Here is a 25358-nt window from a genome sequence, read left to right as displayed (position 1 = left end):
AGGAGCTTTTAACGGCAGTCATACAATCTCCCCTTGATACTGCGATATTTATCTCCCGGTATCATCTTAAGCGATGGTAGACTCATCGAGTCACTTCACGCTTCACTTCACTCCTCAGCGAATCAGCAGTAGGCATCAGATAAGATCATAAAACTGTATCCTAATTTAAAAGCAGCACTCTGGCTCCACAGTGTCTATTAGAGATCTGTGTGCTAATTCTTTTCATGTCCTGGGCTCCTGCAGATGTAGGCTTCTACAAAGGAGTAATTTATAAGACTAATGAAAAGAGCAGGCAGTTTGTGGACATCAGGGGGGTCTTTTATGAGGCTCGGTGTGGGAAGAAAGAGAAACAGGAGAGGCACACTAGCCCCATTTTGTGAACTGAAATTATTGCTTTATTAAAGCTGAGGGGCTCACTCCCTCTACAATAGAACAAACATGCTGAAAGGTGTCAAGAGGATATCAGTGCACTCTGTTTGAGCTCCAGGATGATGCACAGGAGGCTGCAATATAGCTCATGTGTGACGGGCAGAGACGGAGACAGCATCCACATCTAGCAGGCAGCAGTGGCAGCACTTTTGATATGATTATTCAGTTAAACACGGCTCATAAAACTTAGAGGACAAGCTTTGTGACTTGTATCGACACTTTTTTTTGTTTTTGCTCGGAGTGAGTTATTTCAAATATAAACTAACCTTAAACTTGAAGTGTTCCGTTGCTTCTTTGCTATGGTAATTCATGTGCTGACATTGTAGACATGTGTTGTGGGAAGGAGAGGTGTGCAAGATGCACATTATCTTAATAACATTCAAATGCCGGGTGAGATGTTTTTCACAGCTAATACAATTCAGGTAGCAGTACAGTAATTCCATCAGCGCCCTTGATTGAAGCAAAATGGTAATATGCAAATACCCAAAGAGATGTACAGCTACAAGCAAAACTCCGAAATCATTTAGATTTAAAGAAATAATATTGCACAGAGAGGGGGAAAATTAATCACACGGAAAAGTGTCTCCTTTAAGATTGCACTGGTGTATAACCCGGAGGCATGGAATGTAAATGGAAAATCAACATTGTACCCTGTGATAAGGCTAACAAATTAATAAAAGTATTTTTCTTTCCTCCTCCCATGCTGATGCCTGTATGAAAGTCTGGAAAGGAACTTTCTTTTTTTTCCTCCTTCCCTCCATCTGTGTGAGGTTTTGTTTTGCAGGAAGCAGGATTAACATCACAGCTCACCTTGGCTGCATGTCAGCTTGTTTTTCAGAGAGCACACAGTCTCAAAGGGCTTTTTCAATATGCTGTAATGGAATGAAAATAAAATTGGAATGAAATATTAAGGTAAAATAATATTCTTTATTGACATGGCTTTATATTTGTCTATACTGGATGTGTGAACATAGAATACAGTGCAGCGTTGCACTTTGACTAACTATGCAGTATCGCAACAAAAGAAACAAAGAGAGGCAGAAGTTATTTTTTTAATGAAAGCCTAAAGGATGTGATGCAACTGCTGAACATCTCCCTTATGTGTGTATGCATGTGTGTGTGTCTGTGTATGTATGTGTGTTTGTGTGCGTGTGTTCCCTCAGGTCCTCTAGAGGATGGCCTGGAGGAGGAGGAGGAGGAGTGCGTCTCTGAAGAGAATGAGCTCTTGGCCAAAGACGAGTTCTCGGCGGAGGAGAACTTCACCGGCGAGTTTGAGACTGAGAACATGAGCTGCGAGGATATGGAGTACTTCTGCAACAAAGGTGACGATCCCGTACATCTACGCTCCATAATTCCGGAAACCGTTCTACGCAAACTGTGTGTGGTTTTCTTTTTAATGTCTAATAAGACACAATATGTTGAGCAGCCCTGGTGCCAAGCATCAAGAATAAGTTTTACTCCTGCCAATGGTGTCTAATAAAATCCGTCAACATGCTCAAATCAGACCTGGCAGAATTTGTGTCCGAATGCGAATTCCTCCCGCATCACCGCCTTGAGTTGAAACTATCCATTTTGATATTTGATCCCAGCAATCCACTCAAGAGCAGTGGTTTGATCTGAAAGTGGGAGATGGCATCGGCAACACCGGCTCTCCCTCTGTGATAGTGCTGTGAAGGTGTGCTACGGTACACCAATGCACTGGAGAGCGTAGCACTTCCCTTTGAGCCAGCGCTGAAGTTCTGTGGACACTTTGCTCGGAGGTCCAGCACTATAAAGCACAGCCAAATGCGCCTGAGTCCTCTTTGAACTCCAATTCAATTAAATTGCCTCTTTGTATGTTTGTTTCATTTCGGTCACACCTTGCCATCACAGGAGCTAATTTGTGGTCTGCTCCAGGTTACAGTGTGAAGATGACAGACTTGTCCCTCCTCCCCTTCCCCTAAGTCCCCCTCTCCTCCTACCCCCCGGTTGCGTGGCTTTCGCTACCCAAGGTGTCCCCACTCTTACAGGCTCGCGGATACCATAAATTTGACTTTTTAATGAAGAACCTATGCTTTGAATGTCTGCCTCCTCTTTCTCCTTTCAAAGGAAAATTTGTTTAGAATTATTTCTTCACACTTCTAAACTGATGTGCCTCGTGGGATTACATTATTGAGGGGAAAAAAAAATCTTTCATGTTTCAGGTGGGCTATGCCCCAGTAATCGTATCAATAATGTTTTCCTTTTGTTCTCTGGAGAAAGTTGAACGGCACAATTGTTCGGAAATTGCAATTACCAGCGACGCCTCGTTTGCTCTACCCTTTGTCTCCTTCATAATGTGTCCTTACTCAAACTTCAAAGTACAATGTATGGTCTTGTAATAACCCAGAAGCTATGAAATAGGGGGCACAGTACATATTGGTGGTTACAGCAAGGAGAATAAAAAGTACAACTTCTGGAAATTTTCAAAGAGCCTTGTCAGAGACGTTTGAAAAACTCCCATTGTCTTGGATGAAACCATATGAGGAACTGGGCTGCAAATCTCCTGTCTGTTCCCCGTGTTTATGAATCAAGTCAACACTAAATTGTAATCCCAAATGTGAAATACTACTTTTATGGGACACTAGTAATCTGTTCTTTTTCATACACCAGCCAAGTCAGATTTTTATTATGACTCTGCTATCTAAGCTTACAGTAGCTAAGTCTCCTATTGCCTCCTAAGACCCGAATGATGTACTATCCTAATGTCCCTTTTTCTCATGCCACGTTGTGCGCAATCATCAGGTGTAGTCATTTTCCCCATGATCCCTTGCTCAATTAGATCTATTTAAAACTAATGTCGGAGTGGCTTAAATTTACCCCACTTCTGTGAAAGTGCCATGAATTAAACAGGACGCAATCCTGGCGGCATTAAATGGTTTAAGTGTGTTATTCCTCGACTATAGGAGGAAAAAGAGAGCCCCTTGATTAACTAAACCCTCTCAAATGTGATGGCGTGCTGTAATTAGCCCTGTGCGGACTTGAACGTGGATTTTAAAGCAGCCACTCATCCCATGGCCTTTATCTTCGGCTGCTTCCCGGAGAATACGGTCTCCCGTGTAAGGTTCCTCCACTGAGCAGTGACTCTCTGGTCTTAGCTTAGCCTTGTATCTGTGTAGTCACTCTATGAAATGGGCTTGTCAGGGGGACCTAAAACCTCCATTAAAAGTTTCAGTCTATAATAGGTATTAAAAAGCTGTAGAAACACAAAGAGGAGTACCAATTTTCATTAACATATGAAGCACTTATTAACTTTGATCAGAGTGCGGTGAAGTAGTAAAGCCGCTTAAAGGCGCAAAGGTCAAGAAGTTGAATGCCACCAAAGACTCAGTCATTTGCCTTACCCTTGCAGAAAAGGGACTCCCCAGATAAGTACATGGAGCACCTTGATGTCCCATCTTGGTCTCGGGCTTGGGAACCTTTATACTGGGTGATGGTTGGCTCTATAACCTGTTCAGTTAATGGTGTCACGGCTCTAGTGGGTTTTTGGTTTTCTTACATGGATGTGGTTTGTCAAGTGCTATCACATACAGGAGCCTGGTAGCTTAAAATTAGCAAACGATGCTCTAGGCATACTCACAGAATCTCACATAATAATAATATAATCAGTAGAAGAATACAGTGGAACTCTGAAACAGTCCATTCTGCACAATTAGTGCTTTTACTATTGCTAAGCAAGACTCATCTGGCGATTTGATGATATCGTAATATTTTCCTGCTCCGGTTTTACTACTTTTGAATTTCTTCCAACATCAACCTTGAGATTTATTTTGTGATTTTGCTTTAAAGGGCTTCTGAAGTGTGAGAACCACTGGTCAATATTATCCATAATAGCCACCACTAAATAGTGCACACCTAAACTATTACAATTAGAATTGTGGCACTAATCTACCATTCAATGTATGAGGAGTCCTTTGTCAGGGACACGCAACATAATGCATCTGAAACACCATATGGAGGTGAAATGAAGCAGCTTGGTTGAACAGAGAAGGAACACAGATTTAACACACCTACACTCAGAGGGGGTCTGCCGAACATAGCAAGAGCATTGTGAGGAAAAAAAGACTCTTATCATAAGAAATAACCTTGACTTTCCTTTGTGATTAAAACAGAGTCTAACCTCAAACAACAACTAAAAAAACTTCTACTCAGTCACCCTTGCATTTATGGGGCTCTGCTTGTGAAGAGCCCACATTCCACAGCAAAGATTTATACACACCTGACTCCATAATTGTTGGAAATATACACTGGGTTTATATACTATGTGTGGCCTTTTTTTTTTTTTACTGAAATTGTGAAATTTCACCTTGCAGTTTTACCCCCTCTTTTATTGTTGGCTATCTGTGAAGTTCAGCACAGGGTGTTGCCACAAGCTGTTCCCTCTTTGCGTTCCAAGTGTTGTCTGATAACAAATGACTTCCTTAGTTAGCGCTGACAGTAAATTTGCATGTCATTTAATGTGTGTCATATCCTAGATGTAAAACATCTTTTTGTTGAGATAGATAACATGAACATTTTAAGCTCAAACTGCTCGATTTTGTTGCTATAGTGAGTGTCTATTGGGTGATACATCAAGGGCAGCTAAATATAAAAATGTGCACTCTTCTGCAACGCTCATGTTAAATTACAGAGCTACAGTGTAGTGACAAACATTTTATCACAGCAGAAGGGACAAGTGAGAGCTCAGGACTCCGCAGTCAACATTGTCATGAACAAACGCACCTTGACCCTTCAAATAACCTCTCAGTGGGTAATTTGAACCACAGCAGTCAGAGCCTTACAGTAACAAACAGAAGTGCGGAATTAATTATGCCACTCTTTGTGTAACACGGAAGTAATCAGAATCTCCAGCAACAGAGGAGGAAGATCTCCTTGGCTCTTTTGCCACTGCTGCCAGTGCCCAGAATGGTAAATGTGGAATTTTAATGCACAGTTGATGCTGGAGAATATGGGGAAATGCTAATTTGTGGTGCGATAAGATGAATCGAGTCATCCCTTTAGCCCCATTTGACTCAGTGGAGGAAATTAATCATTAATGTTTGTTAAGTATGACAATCTAACTGGGCCAGATCTACATGCTCAGAGACTGAGGCAGAGCGAGATAAAGACCCAGGCTGCAGACAGGGAGGAAAACTGCCAGATTTGTAATGATGGGAATTTATTGGCATTTAAAGAGACAGTGGCAAAGCATTTCACTAATAGCCTCCCTCCATTGGAGTGCTCTGCCTGCCACAAATTGCAAGCAATTCAAACCTATTTTTCAGATAGCAGAGAAGTCTCACAGCTATGCTTGACTTTGGTGAAAAAGGTTGCTTCCTGGAATTTACTTTATCTGTTGCAGCATAATCTGCATCAACAACCAAATATGCAATATCAACACTACCACTGCTGGGTGGACCCCCCCCCCCCCCACACACACACACACACACACACATACACACAAACACACACACACACACACATCAAATTACATTCTGAGCTCCAACAGTAGCAAGATTGTTATGGGTTTCAGAAAAGTAATGAAATGAAATGTAATGTAAAAAAGTGGCAGTGGGTTCAAGTCACTGAGTGTAGAACGCAGTAACACATAGAACTGTGCAATCCCATACGAAGGTTTAAAACCACTTCTACTCTATTTTGCAGAAAGTGCGACCTGTCTCTAGACTCAGTGGTCAGGATTAGAGCTCTCAGGGCTCCTTAAAGTCACATGCCGGAGATTGACATTTCCAAGGACTTCTTTGGCAGATACAATGCTAAAAGGGAGAGAAAAAGCCAATATGACATTGTTGCTACCTTGCTCGAGGAACTGTTTGTGTAAATCGCCTATAAGCTTATTGACCTGAATGTGTGGCACGCTGCGTGCGACTGCGATTTGGCTAGAGAGCTGTCCTTTGATAGAGCAGCGATAGGGCTGATTTTAACAGCTCACTGGCTCCTCTTGCATGCCCGCCAACCTTGCACCCAGCAGGCCATCTCGCCTCCCCAGCCCTCCCCGTCCATTCTGTTCTCCTCAGCCTTCCTTCGCTCAACCTTAAGTATCTCCGTTTGATTGCGGAGGAAAAGGAATCTCAGCCAGATGTAAATTATGATCTAGGCGATAATGTTGAGGATGATCACTGACAATCTGTCTCCCTTGATAAGACTGCAGAGGGTTTCAATTCAAATGATAAAAAAGTCTCTATTTCCTATAGTAGACCTGTGTGTGTGAAATGTAGCACTTAGATCAATTTATTTTTAAATCAGAAAGGTGAAAAATCATATGAAAACGTAATAATAGGTCTCCATATTCTTTGTATTCTGGGTTTTATCAAACTGTTCTATAAGCAAACAAGTGCTGCTCCAGCGCTTCTTCCTCTGCTCTGTTTTTCCATGTGACATTTGAGCAGGAAACTTCATCAAAGCCCTGTGACATTGTTCCCTTGTGAGGTTGCTGGGGCGATTGTGTTTAAAATGCATTGCAAACTGTGTTACGGCAGAAAATCCTTAATCACTGCTTAATTAAGGAATCATCTTGTAGCTTCATTTCCCGGGCTGTAATTAAACACTTCCAATACGTTTCGTTAGAGGGCTTAACATGTTCGCCTGAGATCAAGGTAGTGCCTTTAATGTTATCTCGCCAGCTTTTTTTAAACTCCGCTCCATTGGAAGGAACTGTTGATAAACGCCTTTGTTATCCTCGTCATAATACGAGCCTAGTATGCTAAAGAGGTTCTCCAGGCCCAGCAATAAATAGTGGAGGAATTTAGTTGAGTGGGCTCCCTGATAATATACTGGGAGAGAGGAGGAGTTGGGGGAGAAATCGCCAGCCCAAGCAGACACTTGCATAAGCAAAACTGGGTCATAATGACCTCATGTACTGTAAGTAGGACATTTCTGCAGACTTCTATTGCAGTATCACTTTTTTTCTTCGTACACACCTCTTCTTTTAGAGCGAGGCAGAAAGCTGACATCCTGTTGGCAACATTTTTCTGCTTTCTTTGAAGTGAGCCCTGTCAAAAAAATAAAAAATAAAAAAAGCTAAACAAGTGTGTGTGTTTGCTTGATCTAAAGATTAACCTGAGGACATAGGAAGCAGGAATGTACTATTGACAGTTGTCACTGGAAATGTGATGACCTACTATTCTGAAATGCTATCACTCTCAGATGTAGTAAACAGCCGTGTGGCAACAGCATGTATGTGTCTCTTAGGTCTGATGTCTTTTTAAATAAGTCCCATCTAAACCACATCTTAAAATGATACTGTCTTCCCTAAATCTCTTCATATAATAACTACACATTCCCAGCACTTTTGTAGTGTATGAAGTGTAGTAATCTGTTGTGGTAATCCAGGCCTGTCCTTGAAAGTTCATGATTGGGTTTAAAACATCAAAGGGCTGAAAATGATATGGTGACAAAAGTGAAAGAAATCTTCCTCCACAAACTACCACCACACCCCCCCAAGCAGGTTTGTCCCAGCTCGGAGACACACTCCGCTGAACCACTGTGTCGGCCACAACAGATTTATTTAGAGCACCCCGCTAGGGACACCTATGAAGCACTGATTTATGTGCTTGTAAACTTTGAGTACATACTGTGCTTACTGTAGACTTGCTAAAACATTTTTAATTATAATTTCTTTCCATTAAGTGCATCTACGAATGCTCAACAGGCTCTGCTGTCAGTGATACGGCTGCACACTAAGAGAGTGTGTTAAGTAAGGTCTTTACACACTTACATCCAGGAGAAAGATACCCAAATATCCCTTAGCCTGGTCTGTGTGAGCCCGAGACTGTAAATCAGCCCTACATCCTATAACACACACTCTAGCTCGCTCCACAATAGATCAAAAGGTAATAAATAGCCACCTCTCTCCCACACATTGCTTTCCTTCCTGTTCCATGGGGCTTCCTCCTGTTCCTGCAAGTACTCACAGGAGCTTGTCTCACATTAAAGTGTGCAGCTAGGCCTGGTGAGCTCACAGCAAACGTACACAAATAGAATTACATATACACACAAAGCACCATAGCACATTCACAATAGCCACACAACATTTGATAAAGGCACACTCTAATATTACAGGAAAGAGCTGTAAAACTATATGATTTTTGCTGGGATAATATCCAAAGTCCATCAGAGAGCACATTGCTGTGGTTAATTAAATTAGGTGTCTCAAACATTTAATTTGGCTTGAGTGCGGCTCACTTTGTGTCATCTGAGCTTGACGGACCTTTATTTTATTTTCTGTCTTGCAGGAGAGGAAGATGACAACCGACAAGCAGGCGAGTCGGAGATGGACACACAGGGGGAGAAGACCCGACATGCTGCAGTGGGCCCGGACGAATGGGATGGTCCAAGTAAGGACAAATCTTGTCACTTTCCTAGACATCCTCCAGGGGCCACCAGGCAGAGTTAATGTAACTTAACTGTAATGCATGTTTCATAGGGGTAGATAAGATATTGATTTTGGCTTTGCATATACAAAATGAGCAACAGGAGATTTCTAAGTCTTGGGGAGAAATGAGGTAGATGTCTACATTCAATATAGAATGCTACTTAAATTTATACATATCCACTTTTCCATTAACAGCACCATATTGCAAATACCTGCTGGATCAAAGAAGCAGGTTCCTTTTTTAAGGAATCCGATAATATAATACAGACACTGCTGGTGTTTTTCACTGCAGTTTACAACAGGTTTTTTTTTTTATCTTGTTTTGGTCTCTTACTAAACGCAACTTCATCAACGTGATGGATAATACATTGAACAAAAGTGTTGCTCAGCAATTACTGCTCAGCAACAGCAAGCACCCGCACTGCTGACCACACAAAATATGAGTCATTTTTAATGCAGAAAATGACCTCAAGAATTTGTTGCAGGTATATGCATTTGTAAAAGAAAAAAAAGGAGAGAAAGAAGAGATGTGAAAAGGGAAGAGAGAGAGAGAGAGAGAGAGAAAAGGAGAAAAAAGTGGATTTGGGCAAGTTATGCTCGCTAGCTTGAAGCCCCCCGGGGTGTGTATTTTATACTGACAGTGAATCAGTGTTATCGCACCTATCAGATAATGCATTTATCATTAAATTTCACATTTGCATTTAAATCTGGGGAAGGAAATGAGCATTGCTGGCTAAAGATAAGAGCGCTGGGACGACAGTAATAAACCATCACTGTGATCAGTCAGGAGACAGGGCTGAGGGGGTCAGCTCAGAACTATGGGGGCCGTGACAAAAAGAAGGCATCACATGCGGGAAAAGGCCCCTTTTGGGCAAGAAAATGCTGAGCTTAAAAATACTCCTTTGAAAAGAAGGGATGGATGTAGCATGAGTAGATGTATTACTGACTGTAATTATACGTCCCTCTTCTACTTAGCCATCAGAATGAGAATTAGAGGCTCAGGAACTCGCTGCTGAACAGGCAGCGGAGGCAGAGAGAGGAGGGAGACTTGGATTTCCTGGGAGTGAAGTGTATCTTGCACACGGTGAGGATGGCTGAACTGCAGAGGAGGCGGTGTGAGACATGATGTCCATTTTCATGTTTTTACTAAACCACAGCCTTCCAAGTTATCAAGTGACAGCCAATCGGAGGACTTCAGCACTGTGTCCTCAAGTCTGTTGCATCAGAAACAGAGAAATGGCACTCACACACATGGCTGCATCTAACTTTAAGAGACGTGCTTTGATACACTGTGTGGTGGATGTGCACAGGCTTGATCTCTGCAGTCAGGATTTCCATAGGAGAACATGTTCCTAATCAACTTGTTACCTCTTATGTACGTTTCTCGACATCGCTATGATATACCAACCAATTAGTGAGTGACTTACACTGAGGCATTCGCGCCTCTCTTCTGTTTTCTCAATGGGCAGCATAGAGTGGGCAGAAATTAATCTTGGTGCATAATAATGCCTTTCACTCTCCCATCATGGCTGCCACGAAAGGTCATTTCCCTTTTTAATTTTTCCCATTGTGCTGCAAAAGTCAGATGGGCATGTTATAATTTGAATAAAGAGGGGAATCAGACAATCAGATAGGGACGCTGGAAATGACATGACTTCCTGTTCATAGCGATTAAAAGCAAATTTATTTAGTTAGAGACTGTCTACCCTTTAATCTCTTTGTAAATGTTCTGATAGTTCGGCATTCAAAAGTTCTTTGTTATTCTTTGGCTTAAGTTTAAGCAGGTGTGATTATGATCACCAACAGATAATTTTTAATCACTGCGCGTGTGTGCATCTGAATAGGATGTGTAATGGCCGTTAACATAAAAAGAGAGTGAAGCCTTTTAATGAGGTGGGTTAACTCGGAACATGCCCACCTGCTTTGGAGAATCTATTGAAGCACCTCCATACCGTTTCCCTTTTGCTGAGTAACAACAAAAGCCTTTACAATCTACATCCTGTAATTGAACTTTTTTTTGTCCCTGCATTTCATCTCCACTTTAGTAGCTCATGTCAAGTGCTGTCCGCGATTGCCCCCTGTTCTGTGATTGTCTTTCTCTGTGGAACAGCAGAGAACCGCACTGAATGACTCACTATTAATCTGATAGCTGGCTCTTCTCTGTTGTTCAGAGCGCCGGGTCTCTGATGTGGAACACCCAGTGAGTTTCCCTTTCTCTCCGCTCGTCTCTGCGACTATGTCCTTAAGCAAATCTGCACACTGATCTTCTGTCTCGTGCTCATTTCTCGTCACGGATGTTCCGCAATCAGCCGCTGATTTGGGAGATAGTGCGTTGTGTTATTCTATTCATTTTCATGGAGCAACGATGATACCAATCTGAGTCTCTCATTCTCTCACATTCGCTCTCCTCTAGGCTAATTGGGAATGGCGTGCGTTAGCTAGCTAACTCTGCTAATGAACTTGTTCTCAGCCTTATCTCAATGCTTGCTCATGTAAACCACACCCCCTCATGAAAGTCATGGAAAGCCAGGGTTTGTTAGGAGCCCTGTTATTACGATCATTGCCATTTCTTCTATTCTGTTAAACAGAATTTAGTTTGGTGCGGTATTTATTCATGCATTAGTCTATCTACCATCTCAGCTAGTTGACAATGAAACAATATAACAAGCTGATATTGTCCATGAAGTATTTTACCATCACTGATCAGATTTAAGATATACCTGATGGACGCTGCACAGTTCAGAAAGAATTCATTGTAATGCGACATGTACAAATGACGACAAATCTGCATGGGAGGTATTTATCAACAGCGGTTTTATTCAGGGCTTCAGGCTCATCAAGACTTTACAACTATCTCTCACCACAGGACAACACAATAGAACTTTACTGTCAGCCCCAGCGGGAAATTATCTTTGCAAAATTAAAGCGTTATTAAAGGGGCAGTCAACCTATTTATCTTCAGCATGCACAGATGAATATATTGTGCAAGTAATATTTATTTGTAGCAGCATTAGCCAGAGTTTCTGTCTTATCAGCAGTACAATGCAATACAACTTTATTATCCAACGTAGTGGAAATTCCAGTTATTAAATTATTAAAAGGGCCTTCCACTGATTTCCCACCTAATGTTTTAGTTTATTTGTCACACAGTGTATTACTCAGTGAAATCAGCTCGAGCATTCTAATAACTTATACTGACATGCTAATGCATAGCACATTAGAGACAACATTTCTATTATTATTATTGAATTTGTTATTCAATTCAAGCGATCTCTATCTTTGTCAACAAATATCATTCACAGAAAGCATGGGCTGCTTTCCACCAATACTATCTGTAAGAGTAAAAGCACAACAGAAAACATTTCTTTGCAGAGGGGCTTATGTGACCATATCTGCCCGTTGGTTGCTGAGGTGTTAAAACTCTAAATCCCCCATCCTTGATGGGTAAAATCTATTTTGTAACTTCACATAATAAATAATTGTGCATTGCTGCCTTGGCATCGTACACGATGACATTAGGATCTGAGATATTGCAGCAAGCTTGCTGAAAATACTGCACACAGTTAAGGAGAAGATGCAGTAGGAGGAGATGAGTGTGACAGAGCGGTAAGTGAAGCGATATGATCACCTTGTCCACAAATCTCCTCTCTTGGCTTTCCCTGATGGCTGGCCTGGCCCGGCTTGCTCAGCTCCCGGTGCCAGCTGGGCAGCAGCCAGGGCAAGGCAGGGGTCAGCTGAAGGAGCGGCCATCTGAGAATCTACCTGACGGTCAGACACAGACGGAGCACAAGAAAAAAGAACCCGCCCCTCCTAAACACACACACCACCCTGAAAAACTTCTATCAACCCCCTTCCTTCCCCTTTCAAGACATCAAACAGGCACAAGCTGAAAACGCAGCTTCACTCAGATGTAAAAACTCTTGAATTTCATTTTTGACTCCAGCCAACCCAAAAGGGTCTGTGACCAATCCATCTTCTTCCAGTCTCCCAAAAAAAAAAGAAAGGAACCGTCTCGGATTTAATGCACATATGTCATTGTAGGAGAACTGGAGGACCAGATGGCCAGGATAGTGTGGCAGGTGCCTCAACAAATGTTTGCGGTTGCCCATGCTGCTATTTATATCGTGGTGAAACACAGACACACGCAAATATTTGCAAAAGGACAGTGGGACGTTTTTGTTGGAAGTCAAAGTGATCAGCGAAATAAACAGATGGGATTAAACCTTTTGGGCATCAGTCACCTGAACTTTGAAATTCCCTCAGTTCATCCAACTAAATTTAGTGGAAAACGGGAAAATACTAAAAATGAAGGTCGTACAAGACGGTTACAGGGTCTGATTAATACAGCTCCTCCAATTGCAATCAGCAGCTAAGTTTCAACATTTGGCCCCAAATGAACTGAGAGTGAATTGACCAAAACTCAAGCACAGAGGAAAACTTTTAAATTCTTGAGCAACGACATTCCATTTGAGGACAGTTCAGTCAGGTTGCTCTCAGTAAATAAGGCATTTTCTAACTCGGTGCCCAAGTCCATTATAAAGTCAGGGTGTCGTCAAGAAAGGAGGGGCGAGCTGAAATGAGGGAGAGAGACAAACGGAGCACCAAGATGCAGATTAGGCTGCAGAAGATGAGGGTGTAAAGGGATTTAATGGTAGGATGGATTAGAGAAATCCTTGTAACAATGTTAAATAATTATGGTTCCAGCCGAGATCAAAGCACCATTGATTGAACCCCTCAAGCCTTCAGCACACAGAGTCTTGGAAAGCAAAGATTCGTAAACTGGTGCTCAGACCACTCCGGCTGCTCCAGTTAAATTGGATTGGAAATATTAGGATATAGATGAATCCTTCAGGATGCTTTCGCAAAGCTTTTGTCACCGGAAATGTAGCTTGGGAACGGTATGAAAGGTTTGATAGTGTACTGTCTCGACAGAATCATAAGACGAGGGTGTCACAGCTGTCTCCACTGATACCTAAGCGTTTTAAGTAGACTTATAGACACACTTGACTGTTATATCAGCAAACTGAAAACCTTCAGCGCAGGCTTTCATTCGAGGTTTTATGTTTTTTTTTTCTCCCCCTCCGTCTTGTAATCAAGAAATTTGGACGTGGATCATGGCAATTCTTCTTTCAGAAAAGGAAGGTTTTTATCTCACTGCTCCAGTGGTTTATTCAAAGTTTTCTGACAAGTCTCACAAAACATGAATGACACTCAGATTGCTGATACTGATGATGAAAGTCCACCATCAGCCTCTCTGTGAGTTCTGGGCCTTGAGTGATGTGAAATTAAATTGCAATCCAAGTGCCATGTGCAAACATTGTCTGTCTTTTTCCAAATACTTTTATTTCCTAGGATAGGTTGATGACGGCTTTTTTTTTACTGTATGGATCACCTGTGTGCAGAGAAAACCCCATGCCTCAACATCACACACATGCCACACTCACAAACTCACAAATGTGTGATTATAATGATGAAATACGCAACAAGAGATTAGACAAATCACTGTACTCCTTTGCTGCATCGCCTTGATGCAAATTTAGTCACTGATCCGCTATACTAAGAGGCTTTATGAAGGAGCTTCATGGTTGTTAGTTATATAATCTAAAATAGGGTAAAATGCAATCACTGTTCTTATCATCCGAGGAAGATGTCACTATATTCAGGACTTGTTTTGTGTGGATACATGGGATGTACAGCACACTGAGAATTCCCTTAATAAGATAATTCACTCCCAGCCACTTTGTCTGCATTTCAGCCCAATTTGTGTCCATTTAGAATACTATCTTTTTACTGCGATTACTATTTTAACACAAGGAAGTCCAAAGAATTCTGAGGAAAATGAGAGCTGCTGCTAAATCTGAGGCTGATATAAAGCGCGGCTGCTGGTGGTGCTTCTGCCCCCGGGGACTTGACACCCATTGCGTCTTTCTTTAGCTCTCTGAATATGTTTGTTCTGCATCCCGCCTCCCAGGGGCTCTAGCTGCACACGTTTTTCTAAGAGGTATCATTGTAATTGGTTGAATTTTTGATGTGTGTATTTAACATTAACATGGAGACGCTCGTGCAGGCTGTGCTATAGGGGATATAATACTGGGTAAACTCTGGATTGTTCAACTGAAACTTACTTGCATGTGAAATTTTTCTTTTTGGCTTTTTTTTTATAAAACACTACAGATTGTGATTGAGTGACTTTAGTTTGTAGTTTTTTTTCATGCATGAATTTGCCAAGCTTTGTGTAAAATCTGGATGCATGAGCTTCAGATAGTGCTTAGTTTCGTATGCATGACATTCGTTCAATTTTCTTTACTGACTTATTCAGCCATAAGTCCCATCCCATCCAAACCACATCTCTCTCAAAACCCGAACCCTACTCTCTCTTAGCCCTTTCTGTCTCTCTCTCTCACTCTCGCTCTCTCTCTCTCTCTCTCTCTCTCTCTCTCTCTCTCTCTCTCTCTCTCTCTCTCTCTCTCTCTCATACACACACACACACACACAGTCACACACACACACACACACACACACACACTCTCACACACAATTCATGTGTAGCCTTCACACTGATAGGTATTGATATCCGAACAGTGCCCCTGCATGTGAAGGCCTCCCATTGGAGATGAACAGCTGGGCCCAGCTTGGCCCGCTGGTCACGCCAATTCTACCTCCTTCTGCTTATTTTTTTTTCCTGTTTAGATGTGGTGGGGGGAGGGTGGGGCCCTCTTGTCAAGTGAATTAAATATACCAAAATAATAGTTATAATAATGATAATAAAAAGTTAATAAAAAATGGCATGTACCTCCCTGATTGTGCGAGTGTTGTGGTATTCAATTATGCAATTTTCATTGCCATATTAATCATCTTTTCAACAAACAAGCCGCTGTTAATTAAAGCAAAGCATGGATAAAGACGTGTTGCCGGATCATCACTCCGTTTATCACCGTGCACAGACCCGCCGTTAAGTAAATTCAGGCTGTGAGATGAATTTCAATCGCCTCCCTGTTTCTTCCTCTGTGCTCTTGTATGTGTGTGTAGTTAACCATTTATTTATGCACATTGTGTTTGGAGGTGGGGTCGCTGACGTTTGATGTCACTGGGTATGGGAAATTGAAATCTTAATTTTTTTCTAAATGCCATCATGTAACCAGCAGCTGACAATTACTTAAACTGTTGAACATAAGTAGATCTCTTAATCACGTGGCAGGTTTTCAGTTTTTTATCATCTTTTCCTTGCACAGATTTGAATGTAAACTTCTCATTGATTCAGACCAGTGTTCAGATGAATCAGACAAAATAGAACCTCCTCAGCCTCAGTATATGACATCTCTTTACATCAGGACACCTCTGCCCATTCTACTTCGTGCCGCCTCCGTGCCTTCCTCATTGGTGGGAGGGGATGGAGATTATTCAGGATCTGGTAAGATATGAGCTTCTCTCTAATCATAGCTCACTGCCTCGGCTGTCATTCAGTCACTAAATAGAAGTGGGGGAAATGTCTTTGGGATGGGGGCAGCCAGACAGTCATGCAAGCACTTGAGTTCTGCCGGCAGAAAAATAACTCGAGGCATCCGTAGACATGTCGCTCGTCCCTGTCCTTCATTGTGGAGCAACTTTATCAGCACAAACCGCTCACCCACTTGCAAAACTGTAGGGCCAGTCGCCTCTTAACTTAAACATAAGATCTTTGTGGTTTGAAGCACTCGGCTGCTCTGTGCCCAATGTGGATCTGAAAGGCAAACACGACTCCAGTGTTGCTGTCGCCCATCACAAAATCACACCTCATGGAAAACTTGTTTCTGCTGTGTTAGCTTGAATATAAATGCACTCAAACAGACTGTTGCACTGGAGGAAGAACCCCCCACCCCCCCTCTAAAGAAAAAAAGAGAGATGATGGAGAAAGAAAGAGAGAGGGAGGAACAGCGAGAGAGGTAGAGGAGAGTGTGAGAGATGGAGATGGAGAAAAGGGAGGAGGAGGAGTGACAGAGGGAGAGAGGGGGAGAGAAAAGTCAAAAACCTCCACATAACAATGCCAGAGAAAAATCAGAACATTTTCCACCGAAAGATGGGCCATTTCCAAATCCTTGTGCCCTATCAGACAAATTAAAGTAAATCAAGCATGAAATGAAGCAGAAGAGCCCGGAGATAAGGCTCCTTTAAGTCGTTTACAGATTAGGACAGAGAGAGAGAGAGAGAGGGAGAGGGAGAGAGGTGCATCTGGTCTCTGGCAGTGAAGGAGGCTAGTTTCTCATTTCACAATAGCAGCCTGTGTACAGGATTACTCTCCCCTGTCACCGACATGAGGAGCAGTGGGGGAATAGATGTCCGCAGAAAATGTGTCTAAATATGTCCCCTCAGAAATGTTTCGAACCAAAAACCTCTCGTGTGTTGACCAGATGCGACATGTGATAAACAAACATGTTACACGCAGCGTTTGACCCCGGCGCATTGCACTGACTTGTATGTTATTTCAGTCGCCTCTTCACCTTTTCATATGCTCAAGTGGCATCGTCACCACGAAGCTTAAGAATTCTAATGAATCGAGGATTGGCTGAGCTGCATCATGTGATTGTACGGCTGTCAACTCCTGTGTGTGTGTAAAGCATGCGTCAGATCATGTTTCAGGGGGGCGGCAGGGGGAGGCGGTGCTGGGGAGTTGTACAAATTATACCCTCAAAATGTGATTTTGTTTTAATGTTGCATCACTCTGTAAACATGCTTGTTTAATATGTACGTCGCACTTCTATTTTCTGTCTTACATCAACAGATTAATTGCTGTTTTATTTTAGTTCTCGTAAATAATCAAAACATAATTATGGAGCTGGTTGCTCATGGAGGAACCAGAATTTACAGTGTGTGTACAAACAGGCAGGCACATACACACTCATCTCATTCATGCATGCATGCAAATGCAAGCAGGAACCAAACAACACCCCTCCACACTCACACACATGCTGACTTACTCACACACATACACTCACACACACAGAGGCACCCACACATAGCAAGGGTGCGCTGCTCTTTGATGCCACCCGTCAAGCTCGCTGGATTTTGTTTCACTCCTTCCGTGTATCTTTTCTGGGAGTGATGAGAGGTGGGCTCGGCTGCGGCTCTCTGCTCGCTCCCAGAGAGGAGAGAGCTGGCCCCCGTCACTGGGTAGCTGCTCTCCTAAGCCACGACCTTGACCTTCCCAGTCCAAGTCTTAGGTTTAGCTCCTTTATCGCAGTATCTCCAGGCATTTAAAAATACTCCTGAAACTCAATGATTTAACCCGCTTTTACGCTGTTCACATCAAAACTGGATGAAAAAAAAAGCTTAATCCATCTTATCTGTTGACTGTCAAACTGCTCCGGCTAAAACCTACTCACAAAAGACAACTAGGTCACCCAGGAAAAAACTGAATTCCCCGTTACCCAGGGGAAGTTTCAGTCTGGTAATTGACTTGGGAGGAGATTCAGGAGTACTTTAAAAATAGTCTCCTCCTGAATTAACAACAAAATATGAAGACTCAAAGGTAGCAATGTTAACTTGTGTTTCTTTCAAAAATCTTGTTTGTGTTGATATTTTATAGTGAAGTCCTGATTTTCTTATTGATATAAATATATCACGGCATTGCTGTGTTTTAGTGGTGAGCTGAACAGACAGAACTGCACCCTTCTTCTGCAGCTTGGAGCACTTTGTCTCAGATACATGCATTCCCTCTGAACAAGCCATCAACTACTCATTCATCCTGACACACTCAGGTGCAGTAATGTCCTTTTGATGGTTGTGAAATTTTACAGAAAGGCATTTAAAGTAATCAGATTCCAGCAGGAGTGGTGTGTGTCCTCTAGATGTTGTCTGCGATACGGCGGTATCTCGGCTTGAGGACAGTCATTCTTTAAGTTTTGCTGTCTCTCTTTACATGCTATCAATAGAAATAGCAGTGCCTCCCTAAAGATGGATGTCTCAGAGATAGTTGTCAGCGGACGTGCTGCTAACTTTGCCGGGCTCTTGATGGAATGGAGTGCTTGACAGCTGGTATATTTCAATTCATTCAGTGACACCAAACAACAGTCTGCTTGTTGATAATGTACTGCAGCACCAAGTTGTGTGTGAGTGTGTGCGGGTAATGTTGTATTCTAAACTTTCCCATTTCTTTATTATGGTCAGAGCATGATCATGGGTTATGTTTGGCCCCTCAGTCCTTTTTCCAATGTCATTGCAGACAGAAAGCAAGGATGTGGAGGTGGTCACAGTCCTGTTACAGGGCTGGAATTAAGATTTTCCATTTTTATTTTATTATTATAGATGGGATAGATGAAACGATGATCACCATTTTCATATCTGCCCAGTAGGCTACAGCCAGCAGCCAGGTAGCTTAGGTTTAAGACTGGAAACAGATGGAAACAGCTAGCCTCAAAATCCATCCACCAGCACCTCTAAAGCTAAATATTTCACATATAGTTTGTTTTGTTAGAGGCATCTAATATCAACTATCTCGCCTGGGGTTGAAACCTGTGCATTTCTAGATGCATCTTTGAAAGTAATACTTATATGCATTACTGGGTTTCTATACCACAAGGAGGTTGGAATCTTCCCTCAGAGGGCCCCCCCCCCCCCCAACAACCCCCACACCACCCTACGACCCCCTGCACAGCCTGTGTGGAGTGTCACAGCTGAAATGCCCTAATCCCCTAGACTTGTTTAACTCTTTCCCCCCAAGCTGTCCATCGCCTGAAAACAAGCCTGATCTGAAGGGGGTGAATCCTGCCACCGAATCACCCCTCCCTCCATCTCCCCACACTGCCCCCACCTCATGTGGCCAAACTCATGTGGTTGCCTGGAGACTTGGACAATCAACTTTCTCCGCACTGTCTTTGACGATGAGCACCCAGTCGAGCCGTGCCACGATGGGTCGAGGCGCAAGAGGTGGGTGAGGAGGGGGGGAGGGGGAGGAGGAGAGGTGGCGTTCCTCGTGGCAGCGGGTTCTTAGCTGTCTTAAAACAAGCACCTTTCTCTGAGATGATATTGTGGGGTGTGGGTTATAAATGATGCATTTTGCTCACTGGGACCTGATAATAGCAGTTTGAGGAGGGGGAGAAGTTCATTGCTCTCTTATCAAAGCTCTGTGATATTTCTCCTTCAGCTGGAAAATTCCATATCACATATCTGCTTTAAAGATGTGGCACCTTTTGTTGAACTGATACAGTGCATTCCATTTCACCCCATATGCCTCGCTCATAGTATATTAATTTATAGCCCATTTGCTGGCTCTATAACACAGCCTATCTGTGGAGATGACTGGGTTTCAGGAGGACATCAGTGAACTGCCACACACAGGTTATTGAACTTTGAACAACACTCATTTATTTGCTTTGATTCAAAGGTACTGCTTGATATCATCAGGGATTGTCTGCTGTGTGAAGCTCCAGCATATTTTCCCACTTGTCTCTATTCCAGCATTCTTTGTTTCCTTTATCACGTGTCGTAACTGTTAATATACTTGTGATAAAAGGTGAAGTAAACCATAAGCCGGGCCAATAATCAGCGTGTGTTTTGGTGTAGCAGGCAATTTATTTTACTGGAAGTTGTCTAATTCATGGTGAAAATAGCTGGAGCACAGCCATTGCTTTAACAATTGTTAATCTGCAGCAGTGAGTTGATGATGTAATTTGTCATCTCTTACCATTAGCGGAGATCTTATTCTGGACAAGAAGTTATATTAAGAGCATTAAGCCTTTCATTTTCATCATGTGCATTAATAGAAACATTCTCAGTGAAAGATTAAAGAATCTGAAGAATCAAGGGAAAGAAATACAAGTGGGACAGCCCTAAAACAACCAAAGTCTGTTTCAATTATTATATTATATTATATTATTATTATATTAAATTATAAAAACGTATTTATATAAAAAATAAATACTTTTATCAAGTGCTATTTAGTGAACATCATTATATCTCTGTAATGTATGTTTATTTTATCATTTAATTTTGTAACTTGTAAATTGTTGTGAAATGTGCCAGATACAACTAGTATAAATAGTTTAAATGAAAAGCTTGAAGCTTATATAGAATATGTTGGTGTGATGTCAGACAATGTGGCATATGATAATTTTTTCAAATCGTAATAGGAAATATTACACAAAATCGCCTGCTAAGGAGATTGATGAAAAGTGTTTCACTTTACAATATATACGTTTTTTTAAGTAGAAAGTGGTCCCCTCTCTCAGGGTCCCTGTCGAACAATAGTCCATAGATCAACCTATTCTTGAAGTTATTTCAGGCTGGCACTGTGCCATGAAGAAACTCATTACCATTCAGTCGTATGCCACTGAATGGAGAGATGAGGATCCTCCGCACCATAACAGAAAAGAGAGACAGGAGACCCATATGCACATTAAAAAGAGAAGGGAAAAAAACAAACAGATGCCAGCCTGGAGCATCTTGGGTGCTATCTGAGGAGGATCTCTCCACACAAAGGGACATTCTTTGGTCTGCCAAGTATCTGTGGAGTGCAGGAACAGACCCCAGAGTCTAGCGACAGGTGATGATCTTATCGAGGGAGGGGTGTGGGGGTGGTGATTGGGAGGGGGGTGTAAAGGGTGGAGGTGGTGGAGAGTTGGGATTCAGAGGAGGGGGTAGAGCTCTCACGCCACATCATGCGCTCATGTTTTGCCAAGTGTGTGGCATTTGAGAACTGGATGAGGAGAAGAACGCTGGTGCTGGCTTTGTTAAATCTCCTTATTGCCCACCAGGAGCTTTCCACCCAGTTGTGTTTGTTGTCTGCAGTCTGACGGGGTTAAACTCCATGAAATCTGTCTTTACTCTACGTTCATGTGATGAGTGCAGATAATATGAATTTGGATTTTGGACTTTGTAAAGATTTGACTTCACAATGACTTCATGATAATGGTCGCTAGTCCAGTTGAAAACAGAACGCATCTGTATGTTTAGTCGAACTTGTAAGTGTTTATACAGAGAGGATACAGACAGTCCACGAGGGGAACTCATTATTCATCCACGGGTGTTTTTGTGGAGATCTTCCACCACGATCAGCAACAGATGTGACAAGCCATCTGTGAGCCAAGGTCCTCAGGCAACATTTGGTGTGAGATGCACACAACTGGCACCTAAACATGGTGGACCACAAACTGCACAAATTGAATCATACCCCCTCCCCCCCTATTTCTCGCACCTACACTAGCCGTTACCCCATTTTTACTCCAAGCATCCCACCCCCAAAAAAGAGAAAGAAACGGGGAGAGGAATCAAAATTGTTGGCTGGGGACGACTGTAGCTGTGTGTGTCAAGCGGGGCTAAACAGGAACTTGCATCCAAGCGGTTAAAGGCCGTGGGTCTTATCTGAGGACAAACAGAATGCGTCAAGTGGTGGCTGTTGCTCTCAGTGATGACGACCAGCTGTGCACCAATGTTTAATTATTTCTCTGTAATGAGCTTAACCACCTTCCACTGCAGCACCGGGGAAGACAGCATGCAACAGCAGGAACATGGAGAGAGGACTCAGAGCAGGGGAAAAGAGAAGCCGCCCCAACTCTCCTGTTTGTGGGTCTATTCCAAAAATAATCATGCATTTTCTCAGCAGTATTACAAAAAATCTGTCTCATTGTTTTTTTTCTACGATTTTGTATCGAACTGAAGCAAAAGGCAATCTAGTGAATTTTATTATGGGTGACATTTAGCTTTTTATTGTTCTCGCAGTGACCACCACTGATGAGTATATGATCAGCAAGGCATAATTTGTCGCAGGAAATAACACAGGGTCGATGTTTATGCATGGGAAGGATCACATAAGCGCACATTTCCATACGAGCACAACAGACGGACAGAACAGCATGCTGAAGATACACGGCTGATATTTACAGAGTAGAGCGGGGCTGAATAGGTCATTATACCACATAGGCGTCAGAAAGTTCAGTGATCACTTCATCCCTTTCAGCTTGAACCGAATGCCCTGAGTACCTATTAGCCACCGGTCAACAAATAGGTTAAAAAGATGCAATGTTAACAACTCTTGTAGAGTTTGTTTGAATCAGAATACATTATAACTATAAGCCTGGGTATGTGCTGTAAAATATTGCCGGCTGTTGTGTGTCAAATCAATGAGCGTGTTTTGTAGCAGACCCTGATCTCTGACCTCAATGATTCAACTGAATGATTGAGACAGTCACATTTAATAAAAAAGTCTTAGACATTGTTCAGATCTTATGAAAATGCTCTTTGTCTGAGTTGGTTGAACCTTGTGCATCCAGAAGTTTTTCTAAATAGACCTTGTACTTAGTGATGTCTGAATCATCAACAGCAAGACCTCTTAGTGTCATCAAGGCAACCACTTGGAAATATATAGGTGAGAGCTGCTTCCTTTCCTCACTTACCTTCTGTAACATAAACAGACACACACACATACTCACTCACACACACACACACACACACACACACTCAAACTCATAAACAAGAAAACAGCCTTCTCCATAAACTATGTCATAGCCTGCCATGGGGTTTATCATAACTATTTGATTAATCACCATCCTGAACAAGTGCAGTGAATCTCTGCAATATGATAGTAGGGGTTGTCAGGGAGGTGAGCAGCAGAAGAACTAACTGCACCATCCGGTCTCACTGTTAATTAGATGGAGCTCTGCACAGCACTAACAAGGGCCCCACCTTCCTGGAACAGCAGGAATACGCTTCTCCTCTTAGTAGCAGCGGGCCTGCACTGTCTCACAGAGATTATCTCAACACAAGACACCTTTCAAGTAAGGTTAGCGCGCCGTGTGTCTGAGCAACCACATCAGATGGATGCTCACTTGATTCGCTTATCCACTCTGAAACTGCTCAGCTTTAACCTTCACTGTTTATTGCAGGGGTTTGTGTTAGTAATGTCATCGCACATGGAGGTTTGAGAGGACAGGACAATGAGTGAACGTCACTGAGATTTGATGTGGAGCTTGCTTGCTACACAAAACACTATGGCTGACTGCTTTGGGTTCCCTTGTGTTTCTAGGAGAGTTGGATGGCTTCCATAAAGATGGCGAGCGTCGGATCCACACCCGGCAGCAGCTCCCAGTGGGGACCACATGGGGACCCTTCGAGGGAAAGATCGAGATGAACACTGACAGCCCTGCAATGGTATGTCCCGGTTTTGGCCAACTATGCAGTGATACACAGTAGGATAATATACTTTAATATGAAGACGTTCCAACATGTGATTCCATCAGTTAAAAGTCTGGTGGCCAACACATAGATGGTCAGATGGTCACAGCAGGTAAAAAGAACATTGTAATAATCAAAACTTGATCCAAAGAAGATGTGAATGACTGTCGCAGTGTTTTTAAAACTGAGCATTTGTCAAATATTGCGTCCAAAAGCAAAACTGAGCTTGAGTTGGAAATTTAAAATGGGATAAAATGTTAAATCCACCTTTTTTATGCTATATATTTCATATTCTTAAACACCAATCAATGATCTGGTAGTAATGAATTAAGAAATTATTTATCAACCATCATTATAAGTTACAGCTTCTTACCATTATATGCAGTATGCCTCATTAAAATTGTTTGTTGCTTCGTACTAAAAACTGTTCCCGAACTGTCAGGATCATTAAAACCTGAAGTGAAATGAATTTCTTTGGTCAAACTTTGTCTTAGCAGCCATGGCAACGTGATTACTAGTCCTACGTGTGAAGCCTGTATTAATGGTAATTCCTGTGACATTCAAAGCTTTTGAGGTGACTCTTCTGGGATCTCACTAGCCTCCAATAAAACCCTTTGAAGTGCATCTATTTTAACCATTTTATCTGCATATTCTATGACAAAACACTTTAATTGGTGGATTTTGAGCTCAGCGCAGGCTTCAACTGAATGCTTGTTCTTTCTTCATGCTCCATTATTTTTGATCTGCACGCAGCCGCTTCCTATCTCTTGTTTCAAGGGACCCAGCAGAGGCTCGTGTTGACCTACTGCTCTGTTGGAGTGACAACTCCTCCAAGGTTTTGATACTCCATTCTGCATTTGGATTAATTAAGAAATTCCTATTAAATTTGTGACGAGACCCATTCATCCTGTTAAGAAACATAAGGACAAGTCAATGAGGACTTTGGTCTCAGATGCCCTCACCCCCATTTTCCCAGATTCCTTAAACACAAAACTTTATTAAATCATTTCAGAGCGCTTTTGACTGTTTTCTAAGCTCCCCTCGTGGTTTTGAAGTCATCAGTGGCTTTAAATAACTCAGGCTGCATTATAGCCATGAAATGTGGCTTCTCTCAGGGTAAAGCCAGTTATCCTTGGGCGGAAAAGTGATTTGACAGAGCAACACCTCAAGTTGCCTTTCAAAGTAACACATTCACTGTATTTCCCCAGCAATCTTGGCATGATTTTCCCTGAAAGGCATCCAGGACTAACCTTCAGCTGTCCCTCAAGTGACCCTCACACTTACCAAGTGATGCCATTTAAACATCTTTTTGAATTGCTTGTTGCTTTGGTGTTCTTTTATTTTTCAGTAGATTCTAACTTTACAAATTGTTCCCACTCCCCATTGAGCAACATGC

General features: G+C 42.3%; 1 protein-coding gene across 1 annotated transcript in view; it reads left to right on the top strand.

Annotated features, from left to right (window-relative positions):
* The window catches only part of zfpm2a (zinc finger protein, FOG family member 2a), a 114129-nt gene that overhangs the window by 30735 nt on the left and 58036 nt on the right, over nt 1-25358 (top strand). The window contains exons 2-4 of the mRNA XM_062399612.1: nt 1593-1751; nt 8679-8780; nt 23814-23938. Coding sequence (XP_062255596.1) covers nt 1593-1751; nt 8679-8780; nt 23814-23938 — 386 coding nt within the window. The remainder of the gene's footprint in view (nt 1-1592; nt 1752-8678; nt 8781-23813; nt 23939-25358) is intronic.

Source organism: Platichthys flesus, chromosome 11 (assembly GCF_949316205.1).
Source record: "Platichthys flesus chromosome 11, fPlaFle2.1, whole genome shotgun sequence".
NCBI classification, from domain to species: Eukaryota; Metazoa; Chordata; class Actinopteri; order Pleuronectiformes; family Pleuronectidae; genus Platichthys; species Platichthys flesus.
Note: the sequence above shows the minus strand (reverse complement) of the source record. Positions and strands in the feature narration are given on the sequence as shown.